Source organism: Euprymna scolopes, chromosome 12 (genome assembly GCF_053919585.1).
Source record: "Euprymna scolopes isolate OS-2025 chromosome 12, ASM5391958v1, whole genome shotgun sequence".
NCBI classification, from domain to species: Eukaryota; Metazoa; Mollusca; class Cephalopoda; order Sepiida; family Sepiolidae; genus Euprymna; species Euprymna scolopes.
In genome coordinates, this window is record NC_136493.1 from 154,688,219 (window position 1) to 154,711,679 (window position 23,461).

General features: G+C 34.7%; 1 protein-coding gene across 1 annotated transcript in view; it reads left to right on the forward strand.

Annotated features, from left to right (window-relative positions):
- The window catches only part of LOC145291569 (uncharacterized), a 69,130-nt gene extending 48,344 nt beyond the window's left edge, over positions 1–20,786 (forward strand). Inside the window, exons 5-8 of the mRNA XM_080137642.1 lie at positions 10,959–11,540; positions 15,556–15,794; positions 18,511–18,615; positions 20,388–20,786. Coding sequence (XP_079993768.1) covers positions 10,959–11,540; positions 15,556–15,794; positions 18,511–18,615; positions 20,388–20,562 — 1,101 coding nt within the window. The 3' untranslated portion in view covers positions 20,563–20,786. The remainder of the gene's footprint in view (positions 1–10,958; positions 11,541–15,555; positions 15,795–18,510; positions 18,616–20,387) is intronic.
- Positions 20,787–23,461: the final 2,675 nt, after the last annotated feature.

Here is a 23,461-nt window from a genome sequence, read left to right on the forward strand (position 1 = left end):
TTTTATGACGAAGCTAATCTAAAAAATGCCTTTTCTGATGAAGCTAATCTAAAAAATGCCTTTCTGATGAAGCTAATCTAAAAAATGCCTTTTCTGATGAAGCTAATCTAAAAAATGCCTTTTCTGATGAAGCTAATCTAAAAAATGCCTTTTATGATGAAGCTAATCTAAAAAATGCCTTTTCTGATGAAGCTAATCTAAAAAATGCCTTTTCTGATGAAGCTAATCTAAAAAATGCCTTTTATGACGAAGCTAATCTAAAAAATGCCTTTTCTGATGAAGCTAATCTAAAAAATGCCTTTTCTGATGAAGCTAATCTAAAAAATGCCTTTTCTGATGAAGCTAATCTAAAAAATGCCTTTTCTGATGAAGCTAATCTAAAAAATGCCTTTTCTGATGAAGCTAATCTAAAAAATGCCTTTTCTGATGAAGCTAATCTAAAAAATGCCTTTTCTGATGAAGCTAATCTAAAAAATGCCTTTTCTGATGAAGCTAATCTAAAAAATGCCTTTTATGATGAAGCTAATCTAAAAAATGCCTTTTCTGATGAAGCTAATCTAAAAAATGCCTTTTATGACGAAGCTAATCTAAAAAATGCCTTTTCTGATGAAGCTAATCTAAAAAATGCCTTTTCTGATGAAGCTAATCTAAAAAATGCCTTTTCTGATGAAGCTAATCTAAAAAATGCCTTTTATGATGAAGCTAATCTAAAAAATGCCTTTTATGACGAAGCTAATCTAAAAAATGCCTTTTCTGATGAAGCTAATCTAAAAAATGCCTTTTATGATGAAGCTAATCTAAAAAATGCCTTTTATGACGAAGCTAATCTAAAAAATGCCTTTTATGATGAAGCTAATCTAAAAAATGCCTTTTATGACGACGCTAATCTAAAAAATGCCTTTTATGACGAAGCTAATCTAAAAAATGCCTTTTATGACGAAGCTAATCTAAAAAATGCCTTTTATGACGAAGCTAATCTAAAAAATGCCTTTTATGACGAAGCTAATCTAAAAAATGCCTTTTATGACGAAGCTAATCTAAAAAATGCCTTTTATGACGAAGCTAATCTAAAAAATGCCTTTTATGACGAAGCTAATCTAAAAAATGCCTTTTATGACGAAGCTAATCTAAAAAATGACTTTTATGACGACGCTAATCTAAAAAATGCCTTTTATGACGAAGCTAATCTAAAAAATGCCTTTTCTGATGAAGCTAATCTAAAAAATGCCTTTTATGACGAAGCTAATCTAAAAAATGCCTTTTATGACGAAGCTAATCTAAAAAATGACTTTTATGATGAAGCTAATCTAAAAAATGACTTTTATGATGAAGCTAATCTAAAAAATGACTTTTATGATGAAGCTAATCTAAAAAATGACTTTTATGATGAAGCTAATCTAAAAAATGACTTTTATGATGAAGCTAATCTAAAACGAAAACTCAATACCTTGTATTTAATTTTTTTGAAGTTGAAGTTTTATTTCATTAGTTTTACTATTAATAGCTAGATTAGCTGTCCCACACTTGGCCTCTAATACTGTGACACTCTTGAACCCTTCAAAGAGTTTAAATGGGAGTAAACCTAAAAAATTTTAAAAGCAATGTTAAAAGTATTTTTTCAATTACCATGAAAGAAAGAGCATTACAAATTTTTTGTCAATTTCTCGCATTTAAATTAGCAATAGAATATTGTTTTACTTTCTTTTTGCATCTAAAATATCCCGGTCTCTAGATACTTGGGTCAAGTCTACAGTACTGTTACAATGTCCCATGTACACAGAACCGCTTGTCTGATAAAAATACCTGGATAATTATTTTTAACATTTACTTTGTTTGCGATACTGCCACAAAAAATACACCTGAAGTTAAGATTAAAAGTCTTTTAAACATAAATATGCTAAAGTCCAAGGGAGATAACTGTGTGATTAAAAGAATGACACGTTGATATAGAACAGTATATCTTTTGCAGTATCTAAAGTGGTAGTCTCTAATTACTTATCACTGGCTGACCGAAACTTGCTTATGAATATATAGCGATATATTAATGCTTATGTAAAACAAATAATATATCTTGCCCTACGTTGGTATGAAACCCTCTTGTGTTAACCTCATTAAAATTTTGTTTGCTTTACTTTTAGAAAATATTAACCTGAAATACAGTGTGGAATGATAAATTTGTCACCCTAAAGAAAACATTACAGTTTTATTTTAAAACGTTTATTGAAAAAATCAATTCAGGTGATTTGATTATGTAGTCGAACTGACATCTATTCAATGCAGCCGCCTTCAGCCTCAATCACTGCCTTGATACAGGTCCAGAACTGGGAGCATGCCTTTTCTACAAGCGCCAGCAGGACCTCAGTGGATGGCCGCAATCAGGTTAGCTTTAGTGTTGTGAGAGGTCATGTTGGTGATGTTCCTGAAGTATGACTAAACAAAGTAGTTCAGGTCAGGGGGAGTGGGGGAGAGCAGTGAGAGAAGGGTACAAAGTCGTAGCACTTTTTCTGAAGCCAAGCCTGGATTTTTTGGACTTGTGGGCCGGTGCTGAGTCCTGCTGTCACACAAAGGGTCTGCCCGCGGCCACCTAATTGCACCAGAGGATCACCACACTCTTTAGCACATCCGGGTACACTTTGGTGTTGACTTTCAAACCGAATGTGAAGATGTGAGGTAGCATGATGTGGCCCTCTTTTAAAACAAAACCAAACACCATAACCGTGGCCACAAACTTTGTTGAGCTGTACCCTCAAATGTTAAACCATCCAGATTTGCATTTTGAGGGTGCTGGTAAGGGTCCTGTTGTCATAACTTGGATTGGTGGAGAGCATAGGTTTTACAGCAGTGCATCTCCAATCTTGCTCGTTCAATATTTGTGTCACTTTCAGACATGATAGAAGTCTCCTATCACTCTTGGGATTTGTACACAACTGGTCAACTAGTGGATGGTCTGCAACAATAAAAAAAAAATTTAATCAAATGGAATCATGTCATCTTTTCTAGAGTGACAATTTTATCGTTCTAACCTCTGTGTGTATGTATATATATATATATATATATATATATATATATAAAAACTTTTAGGAGTACATAATTTTATAAGATTTGAATAACACTGAGTGCAGTGCAATTATTAATTGTTAAGGGTTTTTTAATAGTTTAACCATATATTATTACAGAAGAAAAATTTGACAATAAACGGAAACCAAAATACACTTCTAAAATATTTTTTCTCCTTAGCTCTAATTTAGTTTAAAGATATAAATTAGACAAAAGGGGTCAGATTTATAGGGTGAAACTTGGGTGGGAGTTATGAATGTTAACATTTAAAATTTTTGAATTGGTATTATCGGAGAAGTAGGGAGAAGAGAGGGAATTCCAAAGGCAATATTGTCTTAAATGTGTTGGCATCAGATTTGCGCTTATGTCAGAAATGGAGTATAGCATCATCAACAAATATACTGACCTCAGACACAGTTGTATTAAGGAGATCGTTTATGAATATCAGGGATGATATTGGTTAAAATATGTTTATATCTATAATCAAGAATGACCTGAATCTTTCTTTTTAGTCAAAAAAGAAAAAAGATAAAACCACATGATATCGTTATTCTTATCCGGTTTGGCATTTAATATGCTGCAATTCAGATGGTCCGATCCAAAGGATTGATATCATGCTGCATGCAATTAAATCCGTTCGTATGCAGCATTAAGTGTGGCCATTTAATTTTTTTTTTTTTTTTACACAGAATTATAAATACAACTAGACGTTTTATATCATTCAACCAAAATAGTGCATTAATTAACGTACATTTTAAAGAAAAAATAAACTGCTTTTAAATGAATAATTATTTAAAATAATATTTATACATAAATCAAGGGGATTATCTGTTTGCTTTTAATTTGGTCATTTCTTGCCTTAACTTAATTTTAATTTGGTCATTTCTTGCCTTAACTTAATTTTAATTTGGTCATTTCTTGCCTTAACTTAATTTTAATTTGGTCATTTCTTGCCTTAACTTAATTTTAATTTGGTCATTTCTTGCCTTAACTTAATTTTAATTTGGTCATTTCTTGCCTTAACTTAATTTTAATTTGGTCATTTCTTGCCTTAACTTAATTTTAATTTGGTCATTTCTTGCCTTAACTTAATTTTAATTTAGTCATTTCTTGCCTTAACTTAATTTTAATTTGGTCATTTCTTGCCTTAACTTAATTTTAATTTGGTCATTTCTTGCCTTAACTTAATTTTAATTTGGTCATTTCTTGCCTTAACTTAATTTTAATTTGGTCATTTCTTGCCTTAACTTAAAGGAGAATAGTTTGCTGTAGTTGTTTCCTTTTATAATCCATTAACATTTGTATTCAAATGTTGCTCGGGAAATAAAGTTGGTCATGGAATATGATACAAGGTCAAGCCTCGATGTGGAACATTCTACTAGTACCATAAAACTGGTCTGAAATTACCCTTACAAACGTTTCTGAATTTTTTAGATAAGGATTGGTTATTGGATTCTTCAGACTACTGTTCTCATCTGGAGTGTCATTTTCACATATTGGCCAATGTAATCTCCAACCTTTTGCAGGTGTACCTAATCGCAAGGACCTGTACAGTGATTAGAGTACTTAGAAAAATTAATTGTAAAAGTGACCTTCTCAAGGTTAAAGTTTCAATTCTCAGTTTGGGCAACTGAAAAATACAAATGCGAATTTCTTGGGATCTTTTATCCATCAAGGCTGATGGAACAAGAGTATGCTACTCCTATGAAGTAAATAAAAGGTTCCATTCGAAATTCCATCCAAATTCCCAAGTTCAACGGAAACATTCCAGAGTTTGACAAAATACATCTGTAGAAGGTTATAATCGGCCAAAACGTTGTGAAAATGACACTCAAGATGAGAATCGTTGTCCAATGAATCCAAATAATATGAATACCCATACAAGCTTTTTGAATCTGATGCTTGCTTGAAAAGAAGGGATAAGAGGAAAAACGGATAAACAAACGGAGTATATTGTAAACTAGCTGGTAGCTTGACGTTGCTTGGTCATACAATATGCTTAAACATGATATTTTAATTTATGCAGATTGCATACGTGTTATTATAGAATCAATCTTTTATTGATTATTATATATTATGTGGAATAATTTGTCCAGAGGACTAATTGAGAGAAAAAAAAGTTCTTTTAAATATTGTTCATCAAATTCCATCAGTGTTTGTTTGCAATATCATGTCAGTTGATATTTGAGTTTGAAGATGAATGCCCTGGAAAAGTAATTTCTGATTAATGTTTAATTTTAAAATATGCAAATGAAGAAATGATTTGCTGCGATTTTAAATGGTACCTTTTCTTTTATCATAAACTGAACTCCTTAATAAGAAAAAATTAAAATAACATGGTGAGATACACTCTGACTTGAACAGGGAATCATTCGATCTGTAGTTGAATGCTCTAGCACTAAGCTATACCTCCAGATTATAATAAATCTGGGTTTTTTTTTGTTTGTTTTTTTTTAAGAAGAAATAGTTTGCTGAAATTTTATTACTTCCCTTGGCTGGTGTAACGTAAAATATTCTCCTGTAAAAATTATACATTTTTATCTATAAGAGACAAAAGCTATTTTTAAGATCAGATTTTTTCGATATATTAGATGAATTTCTTTACAAAATATATCTAAGAACACTGCCAGACACATAAATTAGCTTTGTGTGAAAGTTGCAAAAGATAGGCTCAGCCGTTTCAGAACTTATGAAGTAGGAACTCACACATGCGCACACACGCACACACTTTTATATAATAGTAGAGATAGATTGATACAAGCTCAGGGTAATCAAACTGTTGCTCTACTCGGCATTGCCCAGGAGCAAAAAATACAAGATTATAGTATTAGATTTAAAAGCGATAGCTTCAGTAAATGAATTACATTGTTATTACATATTATTTGAATTCATCGGACTACTGTTCTTATCTTGAGTGTTATTTTCACGTTTTGGTCGATGTAACCTACAACCTTCTTCAGGTGTATCTTGCCGAACTCTGGAATGTTTCTTTCAAACTCAGAACTTTGGATGGAATTTCGAGCGGAACTCTTTATTTTCTTCATGGGGGCAGTGTGCTTTTGTTCCATCAACCATGACTGGATAGAGATGCTAAGTAATTTGCAATTGTATTTTTCAGTCGTCCACACTGAGGATTGAACCTTCAACCTTCAGGAGAATATCGCTTGATTTTTCTAAGTACTCTAACCACTTGCACTCGAAATTCCGTCTAAATTCCTGAGTTCAACAGAAACATTCCCGAGTTTGGCAAGATACATCTGAAGAAGGTCGGAGGTTACATTAACCGAAACATTGTGAAAATGACGCTCAAGATGAGAACACTAGTCTGATGAATCCAAATAATACGAATAACTAATCCTGATCTCTAAAATTTAGAAACGTCTTGTTATTACATTTTTAAAAAACAAAAGAAATGGGGTTGGAAAAAGGAATGAAAGATTAAAAGATGGCCGGGCAGTGAGGAAGGGATATACGTTTTAATATAAAGATGTTACACATAGTATCAACTTCTATTTAGGTTGTTATGGCCCTGAGCAACATTTGGTAGTTCTGCTAGTTAAGCAAAGGCTAGTTAGTCTTTTCTGATCTTAACAAATATGGATAGTCTCATCTGTTTGCTGGATTTTCTTCATTTCACAAAATGTTAAGATTTGTATTTTGTGGTTGTAATGTGCTCACCCATTTGACAACTGCCAACTCCAATGCTGTATGCTGGGGATTTCTTCTTTCAGCTTGATCTGCTCCAAGCCACAACCTTCAATAATATTCAACTTGCAACTAGTTTCAATTGTAAATGTCATCAGCCATCGTAAACTGTCACAAAATTCCTTGCCTTGCCTAAAACTAACTCTAAAATATATTCGCAAATCTTTTGAACATGTTACTGCCACACTTTGATTAACAATCCTATTTTGCTTTCTTTTGTGTTCCTTTGTGAACAACTTCCTATATCTTTGGTCTGCTGATGAACTTGTTTCCTCTTTATTTCCTAACACTTGGAGGGGGAGGGTGTCGATAGTATCACGCTAATATGCTTAAAGTACATTACTTTGTTATATATTTAAGAATTCAGGTGATAAGTCATCTCCCTCTCAGTACAGAGCAATAAGTCTCCTGTGTGTTATGAGTAAGTTGCTGGAATCCATATTAAATAGAGAAATAGTCAACCACCTCAGCAGGAATAACCTTCTTAGTGACACACAATATGGTTTCCGCTCTGCAAGATCTACCGCAGATGTGCTGACGGTTATATCTCACAGGATTAGTGAATCTCTTGACAAAGGCTTCCTTTCTAGGGCAATTGCTCTTGACATATCAAAGGCCTTCGACAAGGTATGGCATAAGGGTCTACTTCACAAGATTTCCAGCTACGGTATAACTGGAAATGTTTTCTCAATCATTAAATCATTTCTCTCCGATAGGTGCATAAGAGTAGTGGTAGATGGACAAAAATCGGAGGCCTGCAATATAAATGCTGGAGTCCCTCAGGGGTCAATCCTGGGCCCAACTCTCTTCCTGATCTACATCAATGACCTCCCTAAACACATACTTAAATCATTCGTTGACATCTATGCTGATGACACGACCATCTACGGCAACACATCAAAGGCTGTAAATGACAAAGTTCTCTCTGATTCTCTCTCCTCTGATCTCAAGCACGTGGTTCAGTGGGGGAAGATGTGGCTGGTTACCTTTAATGCATCCAAAACCAAACTCCTATCCTTACATCATCAACGCTCTGATCCCCATCTGGCATCAATTGGGATGGATGGCTCTCGTCTGGGTGAAGCCCCGTGTTTTGACAAGCTTCTGGGCTTGACCTTTACTCCTGATCTGAAATGGAACACGTACATCAAGTCTGTTGCCAAGGTCGCTGGAAAGATGGTGGGATCCTTCTACCGCTCCAGAAGATATCTTACTACTGATGCAATTCTCTATCTATATAAAAGCCAAGTACGTCCAAGGATGGAATACTGTTGCCATATCTGGGCAGGAGCTTCTAAAAACAGCCTATCCTGCCTTGACAGAGTACAAAATACACTTCGTGGCTTAGTGGGGGATGCTCTTTTCTCTACCCTGCAACCTCTCTCCCACAGAAGAGACATTGCGAGCCTATCCTTGTTTTATCGTTATTTCCATGGCAGGTGCTCGTCTGAACTCCAATCTCTGTTCCCCCTCGCCAATCTTTCCCGAAAAACACCCGTCTAGCTGAATCCACTGTGAAAAATTTCCCCCACTCTATATCTGTGCCTAAATCAAAACGCGGATTCCATGAACAAAGCTTCTTTCTTAGAACTGCACGCCTGTGGAACTCTGTTCCGTCTGCCTGCTTCCCACTGGACTACAACTTGGATGTCTTCAAGTCCAACGTTAACAAATTCCTAATAAACCGCCCCCTTAAGTAAACACTTCATCAAATCTCCACACTAACGTAATGTAATTGCAATAACCCTTATCCCTGAGTGGCTTCCGAGCCTTGATAAGTGGTGATCACTGTGTAAAAAAAAAAAAAAAAAAATTATGAGTCGCAGAATTGTATTCATCTGCAAAAGATCTAGCTAATTTGCATGTTCTTTTAAACATTCATTTTAATTAATTCCCTTTTTTTAGTTTTCTTATGGAATGCTCATCTTTAGTTAACTATTATGTGTAATAGTTGCGTAAAAAGATTATAGCAAACAAACCCCTTTCTATATATATTTAAACACTTGAAATTTTAAAGGTAGGTTACTTAGACATGGATCATACTTTTTAATTTGATGTGAGCCCCAAAAAATAAATGTTAAGGAGTCCAAATTAGGGTCAAAGTTAAAAAAAAACTTGATCTCTGCAGTCTCTACCAAATTACTCAGCCAATTTCTGGTCTAAACATTTGAAATTCTATATAAATAATAAGGTAAGCTTTTTAATCGGTTTGGGTAAAACATTTGAGCTATCAAGAGGGTACACAAAGTGCCTTTTATATATATATATATATATATATATATATATATATATATATGGACAGATTGTTTTAGTTTTTTTTTAATTTCACACAAATGTACTGTGTCTGGGAGTGTTCTTAGATAGCTTTTGTATCGGAATGCCTTTGATAAATATCGATAATCAAAAAAAAACCCAATTAAAGAAAAAACAGTTTGATTTTTTACCAAAGTGTTAACACTGTTATACAACCTAACATTACAAATGCGTTTGAGACGTTTTATCACCAAAAGCTGAAGGGCCCCGCTTCAAAACTTCATCCGGAGAAAAGGGCTGCTAAGTAGTTGTAATTCAAAAACTGCTACGTATGGGTGATTAGATTTTTATCTGTTTGTCAACTGTGAATCATTTACATTGTGTTAAGAATACGATGGTTTTAAAACACTTTTTAAAGATGGCGTCAAGATTGCCTAATTGTTAGAATACTTGACTCCCTGGTTTCAGCTTTTGGTTTTGATCTCGACTTGAGTATTTTTTTTTTCTTTTTTCACTTACAAGAAATGAACTGTTTAGAAAAAATATAATACTCACATGCACATGTCTTTCTGTTTTTTTTTACTTCATTTTTTTTTTTTTTTTTCAAGGAATTGAACACTACTTTAAATACCTTTGCTATTTCTGTTTATAATAAATAAGAAATTTGCAGGAATTAAAATATTTTTTTATTTTATTTTTTTTTTACAAGGCCCGGAAGCCACTCGGGGATAAGGGTTAGTGCATGTACAGTATGTTAGTATTGGAGAATTGATAAAGTGTCTTATTTAAGGGGGCGGTTCATCAGGAATTTGTTTACATTGGACTTAAAGACATCCAGATTGTAGTCAGGTGGGAAACAGGCAACCGGAACAGTTCCACAGGCGTGCACTTCTAAGAAAGAAGCTTTGTTCATGGAATCTACGTTTTGATTTTGGCACAGATAAGGAGTGGGGAAAATTTTTGACAGCGGTTTCAGCTGGACGGGTGTTTTTCGTGAAAGATTGGCGAGGGGGGGACCAGAAATTGGAGCTGAGACGAGCACTTACCATGGTAGTAACAATAAAAAAGACTCGCAACGTCTCTCCTGTGGGAGAGAGGTTGCAGGGTAGAGAAAAGGGCTTCACCCACTAGGCCAGGAAGCCTATTTTGTACTCTGTCAAGGCAGGATAGGCTGTTTTTAGCAGCTCCTGCCCAGATGTGGCAGCAGTACTCCATCCTTGGACATACTTGGCTTTTATACAAATAGAGAATTGCATCAGGGGTGAGATATTTTCTGGAGCGGTAGAAGGATCCTACCATTTTTCCAGCGAACTTGCAACAGACTTGATGTACGTGTTCCATTTCAGGTCAGGAGAAAAGATCAAGCCCAGAAGCTTATAACATGGAGCTTCCCCTAGACAAGAGCTACCCATTTCAATTGATGCCAGATGGGAATCAGAACGTTGATGATGTAAAGATAGGAGCTTGGTTTTAGATGCATTAAAAGTAACCAGCCACCTCCTCCCCCACTCGCTCAAGATCAAAGGAAAGAGAATCAGAGAGAACTTTGTCATTTACGGCCTTTGATGTGTTGCCGTAGATGGTCGTGCCATCAGCAGAGATGTCAACGAATGATTTGATTAGTGCAAAAGCTCTAACCCAACGAATGATATAGTATTTATGAGTATTTTACAACCGGGCAACGATGGGCTACCTGCTAGTTTTATCTGTTTTTACATTCAATGTTATGTAGAATGCAAGAAGTTGTCAATACTAATCTTCAAGTCACGGTTAGATCTAAATTAAACTTTTCTCAAAATTAAAAAGACTTGTGGTGCACCTTTGAATGCTTTGGGTGCACCAGTGCAAAAGCTCTAACCCAATGGGTCGTGCTAATTCTGACAAAATCTTAATTATTTTAACTTTTGTTTCTTTTTTATTGAATTTCTTTTGTTCTCTTTCAGATGATGACAAATCTAATCGACTTTCACTACCTTGGTCACGGTCAAGGGCAGAGTCTGTCCAATTTTCTGGATTATCGGTTTGGTGCTGAACTCATCCCGTCAAAACTACCTCCACACAGAAACCTGGTGAAAATCATTCACCACTACGAGAGCAGGACATTTCGCTTTCAACAGTTTCAGCACTTGCTTATCCCTTCCGAGATGGATGGGCTTGGCATGGCAAATCAAACACTTTTTTTTGTAATGCCGGAATATTCACAAACTTTAAAAAATTTCATGATCAACACTGCTTTTACAACAGCTACCCTTGAAACGTTTGTCTTGCAGGTCTTGTATCAGTTACTATCTGCAGTTTACTTTCTTGCAAAATCTCACATTGTCCACCGGGATATCAAACCAGATAACATATTCCTTGATTGTTGGCTTCGGCCTGTTCTTGCGGACTTTGGTTTTGCTAAATGCCTGCGCAGTTCAAACGGGTCAATACCAGTGAACCACACGGATCAAATTTATGCTGCTAATGATTTAGCTTGGTCCCCAGAAATGAACCGATGGAAATTGTCTGTGGATCCACTTATAAACGTACGTACGTTTTTGTGTTTCTAAATTTTTTAAATGAGAATTGGTTATTCATATTCAGCGTATTACTGTTCTCATCTTGAGTATGAGTTTCACGTTTTGGTTGATGTAAACTCTGGCCTTTTTCAGGTGTATCTTGTCGAACTCTGGGGATGTTTCTGTCAAACTCATGAATTTGGATGGAATTTCAAAAGTACAACTGTGTCATGGGTCCTTGCGTTCAAAATTCCATCCAAATTCAACAGAAACATTCCAGAGTTCGGCAAGATAACCTGAAGAAGGTCAGAGGTTACATCAACCGGAGCATGATGAAAATCACACTCAAAATGAAAACAGTCTGATGAATCCTAATATGTATATTAATGGGACAATATTATAATCGTTGGTAGTGTAAATTTGGTAAATTGGATTACTTAAGGGGAACGGCTCATCAAGAACTTGTTTACGTTAGACTTGAAGACAACCATATTGTAGTCAGCTGGAAAGCAGGGAAATGGAAGAGAGTTCCACACGCGTGTAGTTCTAAGAAAGTTGTGTTCATGGAATCTACGTTTAGGTTTAGGCACAGATAAAGAGTGGGGAAAATTATTGATAGTGGTTTCAGCTAAATGACTATTTTTTTTGTGAAAGTTTGGTGAGATGGGGATCATAGATTGGAGCTCAGACGAGCACTTGCTATGAAACGATAAAGCAGAGACAGGCTTGCAACATCTTTTCTGTGACAAAGAAGTTGAAAAAACGTCATTCCTCACTAGGCTATGAAGTCTGTTTTGAATTCTGTCAAGGCAGGATGAGGTTCTTCCAGCAGCTCTTGCCCAGATGTGGCAACAGTACTCCGTCTTTGGACATACTTGACTCTTCTACAGGTAGAGAATTGCATCAGCAGTGAGATATCTACTGGAGTGATAGAATGATCCCACTATTTTTCCAGCAACCTTGGTAACAGATTTGATGTACATGTTCCATTTCAGATCAGGAGTAAAGGTCAGATCCAGTCAAAACATGGAGACATTCATTTTAATGCCAGAGAGGGATCAGAACGTTGATGTTGTAAAACTAGAAGTTTGGTTTTAGATGCATCGAAATTAACCAGCCACCTTTTTCCCCATTGTACCACATGCTCAAGATCAGGGGAGAAAGAATCAGAGAACTTGGTCATTTACAACCTTTGAAGTGTTGTCATAGATGATAGTGTCGTCAGCATAAATGTCTACAAATGATCTTCGGATGTGATTTGGGAGATCATTGATGTAGATCAGGAAGAGGGTTGGGCCCAGGATGGACCCCTGAGGGACTCCAGCATTAATACTGTGGCCTTCTGATTTCTGCCCATCAACCACTACTCTTATGAGCCTATCAGAAAGAAATGATTTAATAATTGAGAAAACGTCTCCAGCTATACCATAGCTGGAGATTTTGTGGAGTAGACCTTTGTGCCATACCTTATCGAAGGCCTTTGATATGTCAAGAACAAAGAAAGGAAGAAAGCTGCCATTGAGATTCGCTAATTCTATGAGATATAACCGTTAACACATCTGCTGTAGATCTAGCAGAATGGAAATCATATTGCATGCCATGGACGAGGTTATTTTTGCTGAGGTGGTTGACTACTTCTCTATTTAACAGATTCCAGCAACTTACTCATGATGCACAGGAGACTTATAGGTTTATACTGAGAGGGGGATGACCGATCACCTGAATTCTTAAATATTGGGCAGTGATAAGATTTTCCAGGGTGTTGGGAAGCAATTCTCCTTAAGACAATGTTTAAACAGTTTTGTAAGTATAGGAGCTAGTTCTGGTTAAAGCTTTTTTAGCATTATAATTGGGATGCCATCAGCTGCTTTACTGGAATCAAGGTTTTTGATTAGCTTGGCAACATAACACACATATGTCGCATAGTGCATGTTCAAATACAGGAGGAAATATGGGGGGTTGGTGGCCTTGATTGCATAGGGTAGAATTAGCTGCAAAGAGTTTGGCTTTGTCCGATGTTGATAGGATTACCTCCGGTCCATTGATGATGGTTGGGATAGAGCTCACACTTCTGTTCAGGACCCTGTTTGTTATTTGCCAAAACTGGTGGGAACCAAGCTGCTGCTCAGCTATTTTGGACTTAACGGACTGAACATACAACTGTCTCGCATTCTTTATTACTCTTTTACAGTAGTTGCTGGCAGTCCTGAAAGCGGCTTTAGTCTCATTACATCTATTATGTTGAAAGCAATGGAAAAAGTGATTTCTGTGTGCAATGGCAGCAGCACATTCTGGACAGAACCACGGCTAGCTATTAGGTTTTTGCTGGAATTTTTTTAATGGTATGAACGAGTCTATATCTACAATTAACCTTTCTGTCAGGTCTGATACTATAGAGGACACATTTTTAAACATAGAACGCAGAGGTAGATCTGGTATAAATGTATGGAAACTATCCCAGTCATCCATATTAGGTGCTTCTTCATTATTAGAGTGAATTTTGAAAATCAAAATATTGATTTCAGGTAAAATCAATGATTTTTTTTTTTTTTACATAATTGTTGCAGTAATCAACACATCATTTTTCATAATTTTTGGATAAAATAACAATTAATGCTAAGTTTTTGAAGACTGTTAGCAAAAATTGAGTTTTGCTAAGTTTTTAGAAAATATTTATCTCCCTTGTTACAATTTGACCTTTGGTTTTTGGGTTTTTTTTTCTTTTTAAAGTAAAACTCTATTTCCCCTGTTTTTTCTGTAATTTTTGGATATGTTCATTACTGTGACATGACAATTAAGTAGATTTCATTGGTTTTACTTCAAATTCAATGTTTCGAATTTTGTTCTAATAACAAAGAAGTATAAAATACTGTTTTGAAAATTTAGCAAATCTTAAAAAATAGTATTTTTCTTCCAGTGTTTGTGCATAGACACCAGAATTTAACCCTGTGAGGATGCTCTTTTTTTAGTTATGAAATATGAATGCTTAACTATTCATTTTTATTATAAATTTCATAAAGAACATGATATATTCTTCTAAACATTCAATTAAAATATAAAGTGTTCAGGAGTAGGAGCAGTAGTTTCTTAGATTTAAAAAACTTTTCCAGGTAACGCTGGTACATTATGACAAGGTCACTTGCCAGGGAGTGTTACTTTATTTGTGCATGTCATGGAGACGTTTCTGGAATGGCTGTTATGTCCTGAGCACGACAACCAGCTTCCCGGGGGGGGGGGATTAAGCGATAGCATAGACGATGAAAATGTCCCTTAACAGCAAGGGGTAGGTTAAGAGGTTTGTCATTGACTACATATCTTAGTGCGTCCTCTTTTCAAATTCTTTATCGATGTCATTACTGGAAGGACCACTGTCTTGAAATTGAACACTTTTATGACGTAAGCAATAAGACATGATTTTTTTTTTTCTATAAAAATAACATTTTATTTATTTTAACAAAAAACATTTTATAGGAACTAGAATCTCATTTTTGATGATCAAGATTCCAACTTTTTACATCTGCAAATTACTGTTCTCATCTTGAGTGTCATTTTCACATTTCTGTTAATGTAATCTCCAACATTCTTCAGGTGTATGTTGTCAAACTCAAGGAATCTGCATGGAATTTCAAACAGAACTTTGTATTTAATACACAGGGGTAGCATGCTCTCAACCTCAGAAAAATTCCATTGTAAAAAAAAATGATCCATTTCAGAAGGTTCAATGGTCAATCTTCAGTGTGGGCAATCAAAAATAGGTTTTGATCTCAGCTCAAGTTTTTTTGTTTTTTTTTCTTAAAAGAAGTGAACTGTTTAGAAAAAACATATTTGCATGCAGATGTCTCAGTTTCTTTCGTTTTTTTTTTTTTTGTTTTTTGTTCTTTTTCTTTTTAAGGAATTTTGCGTTACATTTAATAACAGGCAATACCGAGTACATCTTGTAGTATATCTATATTTTGATAGCATCCATCATATTTATGAATAAATTTATTTATTAAAGATTTAGTTTTATTTTATTTGGTCAATATGCCCTTTTATTTTCCAGGTGAGTGAGGAAGATGTCTACAGAGGCACAGATTCTTATTCAATCGGAAGAATGTTTTATGGCATTCTAACTACGACTGGTCAGAAGTTTCCCCAGGTGACCGCTTTCCATCCCCATTACAGCAATAACGATCTGCCCAACTTGCCATCTTATTTGTCCCCTGGTCTACGATATGTTCTCCAACGACTTGTTCTTGACAAACCTATCGATCGACTGACAATACGGCAGGCTATGCTTTGGTACGTTTCCTTCGTTGAATATCTCTTCAAAAAAAATTCTCATTTAAATACTTTCATCCTAGCTATATATCGTCATTTGGATTTTCCGCACTTCTCATCTTGAATGTCTTTCTGTTATTTTGTATTTTTTACAAGCTTCAACCTTCAGGTATATTTTATCAAACTTAGGAACATTCTATTGAACTATAGAATCTGCACAGAATTTAAAATAGACCCCTCTATTTAGTTCACAGGGGTAGCATGTTCTTGTTCCATCAGCCATGACCAAGTCCTGTATCATTAATTGTATTTTGATTATTGCCTACACTAAGGATTGAACCTTCAACATCCAGTGGAGTGTAACTTACAACCGAATTTTACAAAGTACTTTAAGCATTCAATTACACTCAAGATGAGAATAGTGCGAAAAATGAAAATAATATGGATTATCAATAGTCATCTCAAATTCTGTAAAGTTAGCCATATACGAGGTGCGTTCAATAAGTTTCCAGACCTTTTTTGTATAGGCACTTTTCTTGATAGTACACACCTGAAACTCTAGTCCCTTTTCGAAGTAATCTCCTCCAGCTGCAATGCACTTGTTGTACTGTTCCAACAACTTTTGGAAGTTCTCTTGTGTGAGCGTGTCAATGACCTTCGTCACAGCCTCTTTCATTTCCTCAATTGTCTCATAATGACAGCCTCTAAGCTTTTCCTTGAGCTTAAGGAATAACTAAGTCAAAGGGAGCAAGGTCAGGACAATAGGGGGGATGAGGAATTGTCTTGATGCTCATCATATAGTCTGTGAGCGCGCAAATCTTCTGCATCTTCAGTTCCTCGCGAATAACTGTGTACAGTTCTCACACTAAAATCAAACCATGCACTTATTGTCTCTAGACACACAACAGTCCTTGTCCATGAAATTCTTTATTTGGCCAATCAACTCTGGTATTTTTACTTCCTTACTCTTCCCACACCTCATCATCCCTCACAGGCTCCCTGTCTTCTTTGAATCTTTTATGCCACTCAAAAACTGATGCTCCATTCATGAAAGATGGTCCAAAATCAGTCTGGAGCATTCTATACGTTTCTGTGGCATGTTGTTCCAAGTTTTAAACCGAATTTTATTTCATATCGTTCTTCTAAAGTGTCCTCATATCCAGATCGCATTTTTGAAATTCACCAGCTGTGAAAATCGGGCTTTAGTAGAGTGTATTCCAAATCTTGTATCTGTTCATTTGAACCTGATATTACAAAAATTAGTCAGCTCCTAAAATATATAGCAATAACATATTGAATTATCAAGAGTCTACAACAATTTTAAATGCCTGTACCAAAAATGTCTGGAAACTTTTTGAATGTGCTTAATATATTGGCTAAATCTTTCCTTCCTGCACTTGGTGTCAGCTAGTGTTATGACTGTTCCTCTGCAGTGAGTGGCTACTTGTTAGTGACTCATGATGTCTGCATGATTTAAGCATTCTGTTTCATAATCCTGGGTAATAAATTAGATGTGTGCACTGTGTGTTGGTCTCCTCATGAAACTTAAATCATGTAGTATTACTGAACGAATACTTAAAATAATTAAATCCTTCTTAAATAAGAGAAAAATCAAAGTTCTACTCAATGGCTAGACACCAAAAGAACGTTATATAAATACCACAGGGATTGATCCGTGGGCCTTCATTATTCTTGACATTCATAAATGACCTTCCTTATAAAATTGTCTCTGAGATGGGTTTATTTGCTGATGACACCACGCTCTATAACCGACATGAAAGGAAAACGAATGAACACCTATCTAAGGAAATGGCTCAAACCTTAGAGAAAGATCTCTGGTCTCTCGTGGAATGGGGACATAAATGGATGGTAACATTCAATGTTGCCAAGACTAAGCTTCTTTCTTTTAATAATTACAAAAAACTTTCTCAACCACTAATAGCCATGGTTAATGATACATAACCTGAAAGTACTTCAAACTTCTCAGCTTAACGTTCACAGGGAACATGAATTGGAGCCAATACATAGAGAGCATTGCCAAGATTGCTGTGAAAAGGGTGGACTCTCTCTCTCTCTACTATGCTAGAAAATTACTCTCTCACCTGAGAGTATCCTGTACCTCTACAAGTGCATTATTCGCCCATGCATAGAACATTGTTGCCACATCTGGGCTGGTGTTTTTGTCACGTCTCTCACTCCTAGACAGGATTAAAAAAAGAGTCATCAGCATAATAGCTCCCGTACTATCAACCAAACTCCAACTTCTGTCCTATCATCGAATGTTGCATCCCTTTGTCTGTTTTGCAAGTATTTTAATGGAAGGTGTTCTGATGAACTCGTAGCACTTGTATCCCTTCGATGTAAATATCCCTGATTAATCATACAAGCAGCAAAATCCCACCCTTACACCATAGAGATCCCTAGATTCTGGAAACTCAAATAGTTTTTTCTCTTGATATGCTAGACTTTGGAATTCTTTCCCGGTTTCCTGCTTCTCTGATTGTACTGACATGCAGAAGTTCAAGTTTAGTGTGAACAGACATCTTGCTGCTAAACTCCCTGCATATATGTAAATTTGGTCGCAAATAGTAGCCCTTACATCAAAGTGACACGGTGCCTTGTTTGGGATAAAATAATGATAAAGAAAAAAATACTTTGGCATAAAAAATTATTCTGCATCAATTAGTTGCTTACAGGACTTTGTAAACAAAAAGGCCTTCAATTTTGTCTTTTTCAGGACTGGTATGCTCCTTTTCCCTCCTGAAGAAATGACACAAAAATTAATGGTTAAGTGTTATATTCAAGCAAAAATGCTCACCTACTTAGTCCTAAAACCCACAATGTAAGTATATTTTGCAATATGATTCATATATCGACTTTTATGTTGCCTAACTTGTTTCCAAAAAATTACTTGCTGCTTAGGAGTCTTTTGACTTCTGTTTTGTTTCAGTCATTACCGGACACACATACATGCACACTAATCTTAACCCTAACCCCACACACACTGCCATTTTCTGAATTTTCTCTAAAAACACATTGACCTTTAGGGGAATTCAATGGACAAATATGTAATTTAAAAAATTGGTTTTGCCATGAGATAGTTAAAATATTTCACAAAATGTCGAAATTAGCATTCAATAAATACTTTCAATTTCTTTTCTTTTTGGCCTGTTTAACCACAAAATAGAAAGGCCATGAAATGACATCTTTTTTAAACACTGTTGCATCATGGTCTTTTTTTTCCATTTTTATTTTCATCCAATTCTTGTGAAATTTAATTGAATTACTTTATCATTTGATTATTAAATTTATTAAATAAAATTGTTTAAAATTATAACATACTTTTTAAAATGTCAATTTAAATAGTTATGCTTGAATATGAATTGCCACAGACAGGAAATAATTAGTCTGACTAAAATATATATATATATATATATATATATTAGCATGCTGGCCAGCATTGTCTGGTCATAAAATATACTTGAATATATTTTGATTCATGTAGATTTCATATTTATAATTATAGAGCCAACTTTCTATTGATTATTATATTGTACCCAATATATAGCAATGATTTCAAAAGTAATCCAAAAAGTAAAAACAACAAAACTATATTCAGAGTTTTAAAAAAATTGGAATCTCTAATTATATGAAAATCATATATTAGTGATGGGACGATTTCAATATTTTTCCTGATTCCGATACAATTACCGATTCCGATTCTTTATAAATTTCTAAATATTTAGCTATAAAGTTATTTTTTCTTTTGATTACCGTAAAAACACATATTAAATGGGCATATATTTTCCTAAATGTAAAAATACACTTGTGGGGGATGATATAGAGATTTTAGTTTTACTGTTAGTTTAAAATCAAATTATTATTTTATCATTATTACCAGCAGTGGGAGATTTTTCTTTAAGCAAAATCAAATAAAAAAGACATAAGAATCGTTAGGGCATCGAAAAAAAAGCACAAATTTTACCGATTCCAATCCCCTCCAAATGTTCCGATTTTTTTCCGTTTCCAAATTCTGAATAATCGTCTGAACACTAATATATATATATATATATATGTGTGTGTGTGTGTTTAGGTATGTATGTATGCATAAGAGAGCTTGAGATTTGGAAATCTGACGACAGTGTAGGTGGTTCTCCTGCATATTAAGAAAAAAAAAAAAACCCATGATAGAAATCATTCTGGAATACACAACTCTCATCAGTTATCATTTCGATACTTCTAATTTAGTAACCAGTTAATGAATTACTAAACATCTGTTTAATTTCTAACTTCTGTTCCCATAAGAAATTGGTTACATTTAAGTTGTTGAAGAAATTTATTACTAATTGAGATTTGATATCTTCTCTGATGCTGAAACTGGACTTATTTTTATTGTGCAATTCTAGGAATGAAATGTAGTGTACTATGTATTGTGTTGTCATATGACCATACTCCTAGGCATTGCCTCTTCCTTCGAGGAAGTGTAGTATCTGTTCTGCTGCGAGGATACCATAGTCTCTAGCTAGCAAAATTCTGCAACTGAAAAGGGGATATATTTTCTTGTCTTTCGATAAACTTTTACTTTTTAATGAGTTTTCTTTTCTTTTCTTTCAGCTTTCAGTCTCACGATGATCAAGTCCAATTGTCGGTTGCTGAGAGTATTCAACGAAATGCACAAACGTTGGAAGTTGACTTTCTGTGTAATGTCACTGTCGATGAATTCTGGGACATTTATCAATCGATTACACTTCTAAACTCTAGCCAAACAAATGTTGATAATTTAAGATGAAAAAAAGATTTTTGTGATCAGTTCGGAGTTCAAAAACTTGTAAAAATCTCAAAATGTGATAATCTCGTCCAATAATTTAAAACTTGGTGCGGAGAAATGGCAACATATTTTTATGAGTGAATTTTCTGAGAAACTAAAATTTGCATTTTTTTTTTTACAAATTTTAGAAAAACAAGAAAAACATCAAATTCAAATGGCAGAAAAGTTGCATTATAAAAAAAAAATGTTTTTTTGTTTTTTTAATTCTGATTTCAGTTTTATAATTTATTAACAAAGCAAAGATATCTCTTCTCTCATAAATCAACTCTGCACCATTTTTTTTTTTTTTTTTTTTTTTTTTTTTAAATTAATAAATTAAAACAGCCAGATTTGGGATTTTTTTTTTTTTTTTTTTTTCTTAGTTACTTGGACATATCTCTAACTCAACACGGATGTTTTGAATTCTAGGACTCGAATCTTTTTCTTTCTTACCTATCCATCCATTTTTTGTTTTCCACTCTCCATTTTTTTTAAAAACCCATTGAGAAAATTGTGGTGATAATCAATTTGCTCAACATCTCATGACCAGATCAGTCGACCTCTTGCCTTTCATTTTTTTTTTTATATATAACTGCTCATTTACAAAAGGCCAAAAATAAAAACTCAATTTGAAATCCACAAATCATCAAATAAATAAAATACATTTTTAATTTATTCCTGTATTTTTGTTATTTTTTAAAATTATTTTTATCTTTGACCTGAAATTTAAAACTATATACATGGTTATACCTCTTTACCTCATCTTGGAAGTTATGTTCACAAACTTTCTGTTGCTGTACTGCATTTTATCATAGCTTACGAGTATTTCAAACTTATATTTGATTTAAAATCTGTTTACATTCTGGCATGTGTTGGATGACTTTTTGATATGAACATCTAAACTAATCTATCTTTGACTCAGATAGATTAGTTTAGATATTTTTTCTGTGACAAGATGTACATCAAATCTATTTCAAAGATCACTGGAAAAATAGATCATTCTAGCACTCTAAAAGATATTTCACTCCTGATGCAATCCTCTAACTGTATAAGAGAGAAATAGATCCTGAGGTGGAGTATTATTGCCACATCTTGGGAAATGCTCGGAAAACCCTTTTCTATTTTAAGAGTACAAAACCGATTTCAGAATCTAGTGTGTAACCTCCTTTTATTTTCCCTATTATATTTTTTCTCACAAGAAATATTGTGAGTATATCTCTGCTCCGTCATTATTTTATATTAACAAAGCTTCAATCTATGATCTTTTCTGTGAAACATTCACAACACTTGTCTAGCTGCAATCAACAACTTGTTCTCTATCAATGCCTGATGAAAATTCCATAAGCAAAGTTTCTTTCCTAGAAGTACCCATCTCTGGAACATAATACCACAGGATTGTTTTTCATCTGACTATAACATGGTCGTTTTTAAGTCGAACATAAACAAGTTTGTTTTTTTGTTGTTTTTTTACAGTGATCACCACTTATTAAGGCCCGGAAGCCACTCAGGGATAAGGGTCATAAAGTTCTTGTTGAGCTGTCCTTTTAAATAATCAAATCTAAGTTTCACCATTACTGATCGTCGCAGTGTTGTCTCACAAAACCACTTAACATGTATTAACTGTCCTCAACTGATCTTTGGGCCTTGATAAGCTTTCTTCCCATCCTCAATAAAAACCTTGGTAAACTAGTTCCTAGTAATTCTAACACAAACCTCTTTCTTGCACGTAAATTGATGCTATGCCATGATGGAGATCATAATCGCCATTGAAGAGATTTATAGGCAAAAATGAGATCAGCATGTGGACATCAGCACTCAAGGGAGAAAAAGTTAAGCATCTCTAGCTGGTTTTCATAGAGCCAATCCTATAACCCCTTTACCATTTTAATAGTTATTTAATACTAATCCTCATGGTATTGTTTTACCGGAACACTTAAACTTTATCCCCAAATAGTCTTTGGCCCTTGATAAAGTAGTAGAAAAAAAATCACTATTATAGAAACTTCACGCAGATCTTTCATTTGTCTTTCATGACTTCCTCCTTTTTCTTTTCTCCTGATACCTCAACTATTCTACATTTATTAACAACTCTTGGCTAGTTCTGTACAGTTCTAGGAGGTCCACTCTCCCAGCTTTTACCTTCTCTCTTTGAGAAGGGGTTAATTTATTGCTAATCACTTGAGGCACCTTACCAGGAATGCCAACAGGGCTGCACAGGCATCTTTTGCACAGTCAGAGGGCTCCTTCTTCAACCTCGCTTTCTGACGCTAGTGTCACAGTTCTTGCAGTGAAAGAGAACTAAATACCCATTCTTTCAACATACCCATCGAAAACTTCTGTACACATCTTGCCACACTGCCCAGATTTAATCTTCCTCTGAGGTCATCAGATCTAAGCCTATCTTTAACACTCATATCCATCGTATCATTCTCAAATCATTTCTATTCATGCAATTCTGTGCAACAATGGCTTCATCTGCAAGCATCCAGAACAGCTCAAAAATGGAGCCTGCGTACTGGGCAAGAAGCGAGGGTAAGGAGCAAGACAGAATTGAAATTCTAGACATTGTGTTCTTTCACGCAATGAATCATGTTTTCCTCTGTGTGAAACATTCAGTTTTGTACAGCAATACTTGTTATAAAGCACAAATCTACTTTTGGTTAAGGATGGGATGATGAAGTAACTGATGCTCTGATGAACCGAACAGATATCTTTGAATGACCCCCTCGCTTCTTGAGGAAGTTGGATAGGAAAAAAACGTGTATAAACAAACTATTTTTTTTTTTTTTTCATAGATCTTCTGTTAGAAGAGGAGAGAACTGTATTGGAGGATGTTTATTGGTTGCAGCACAGCATATAGTAATCTGTTTTATTGTATTAA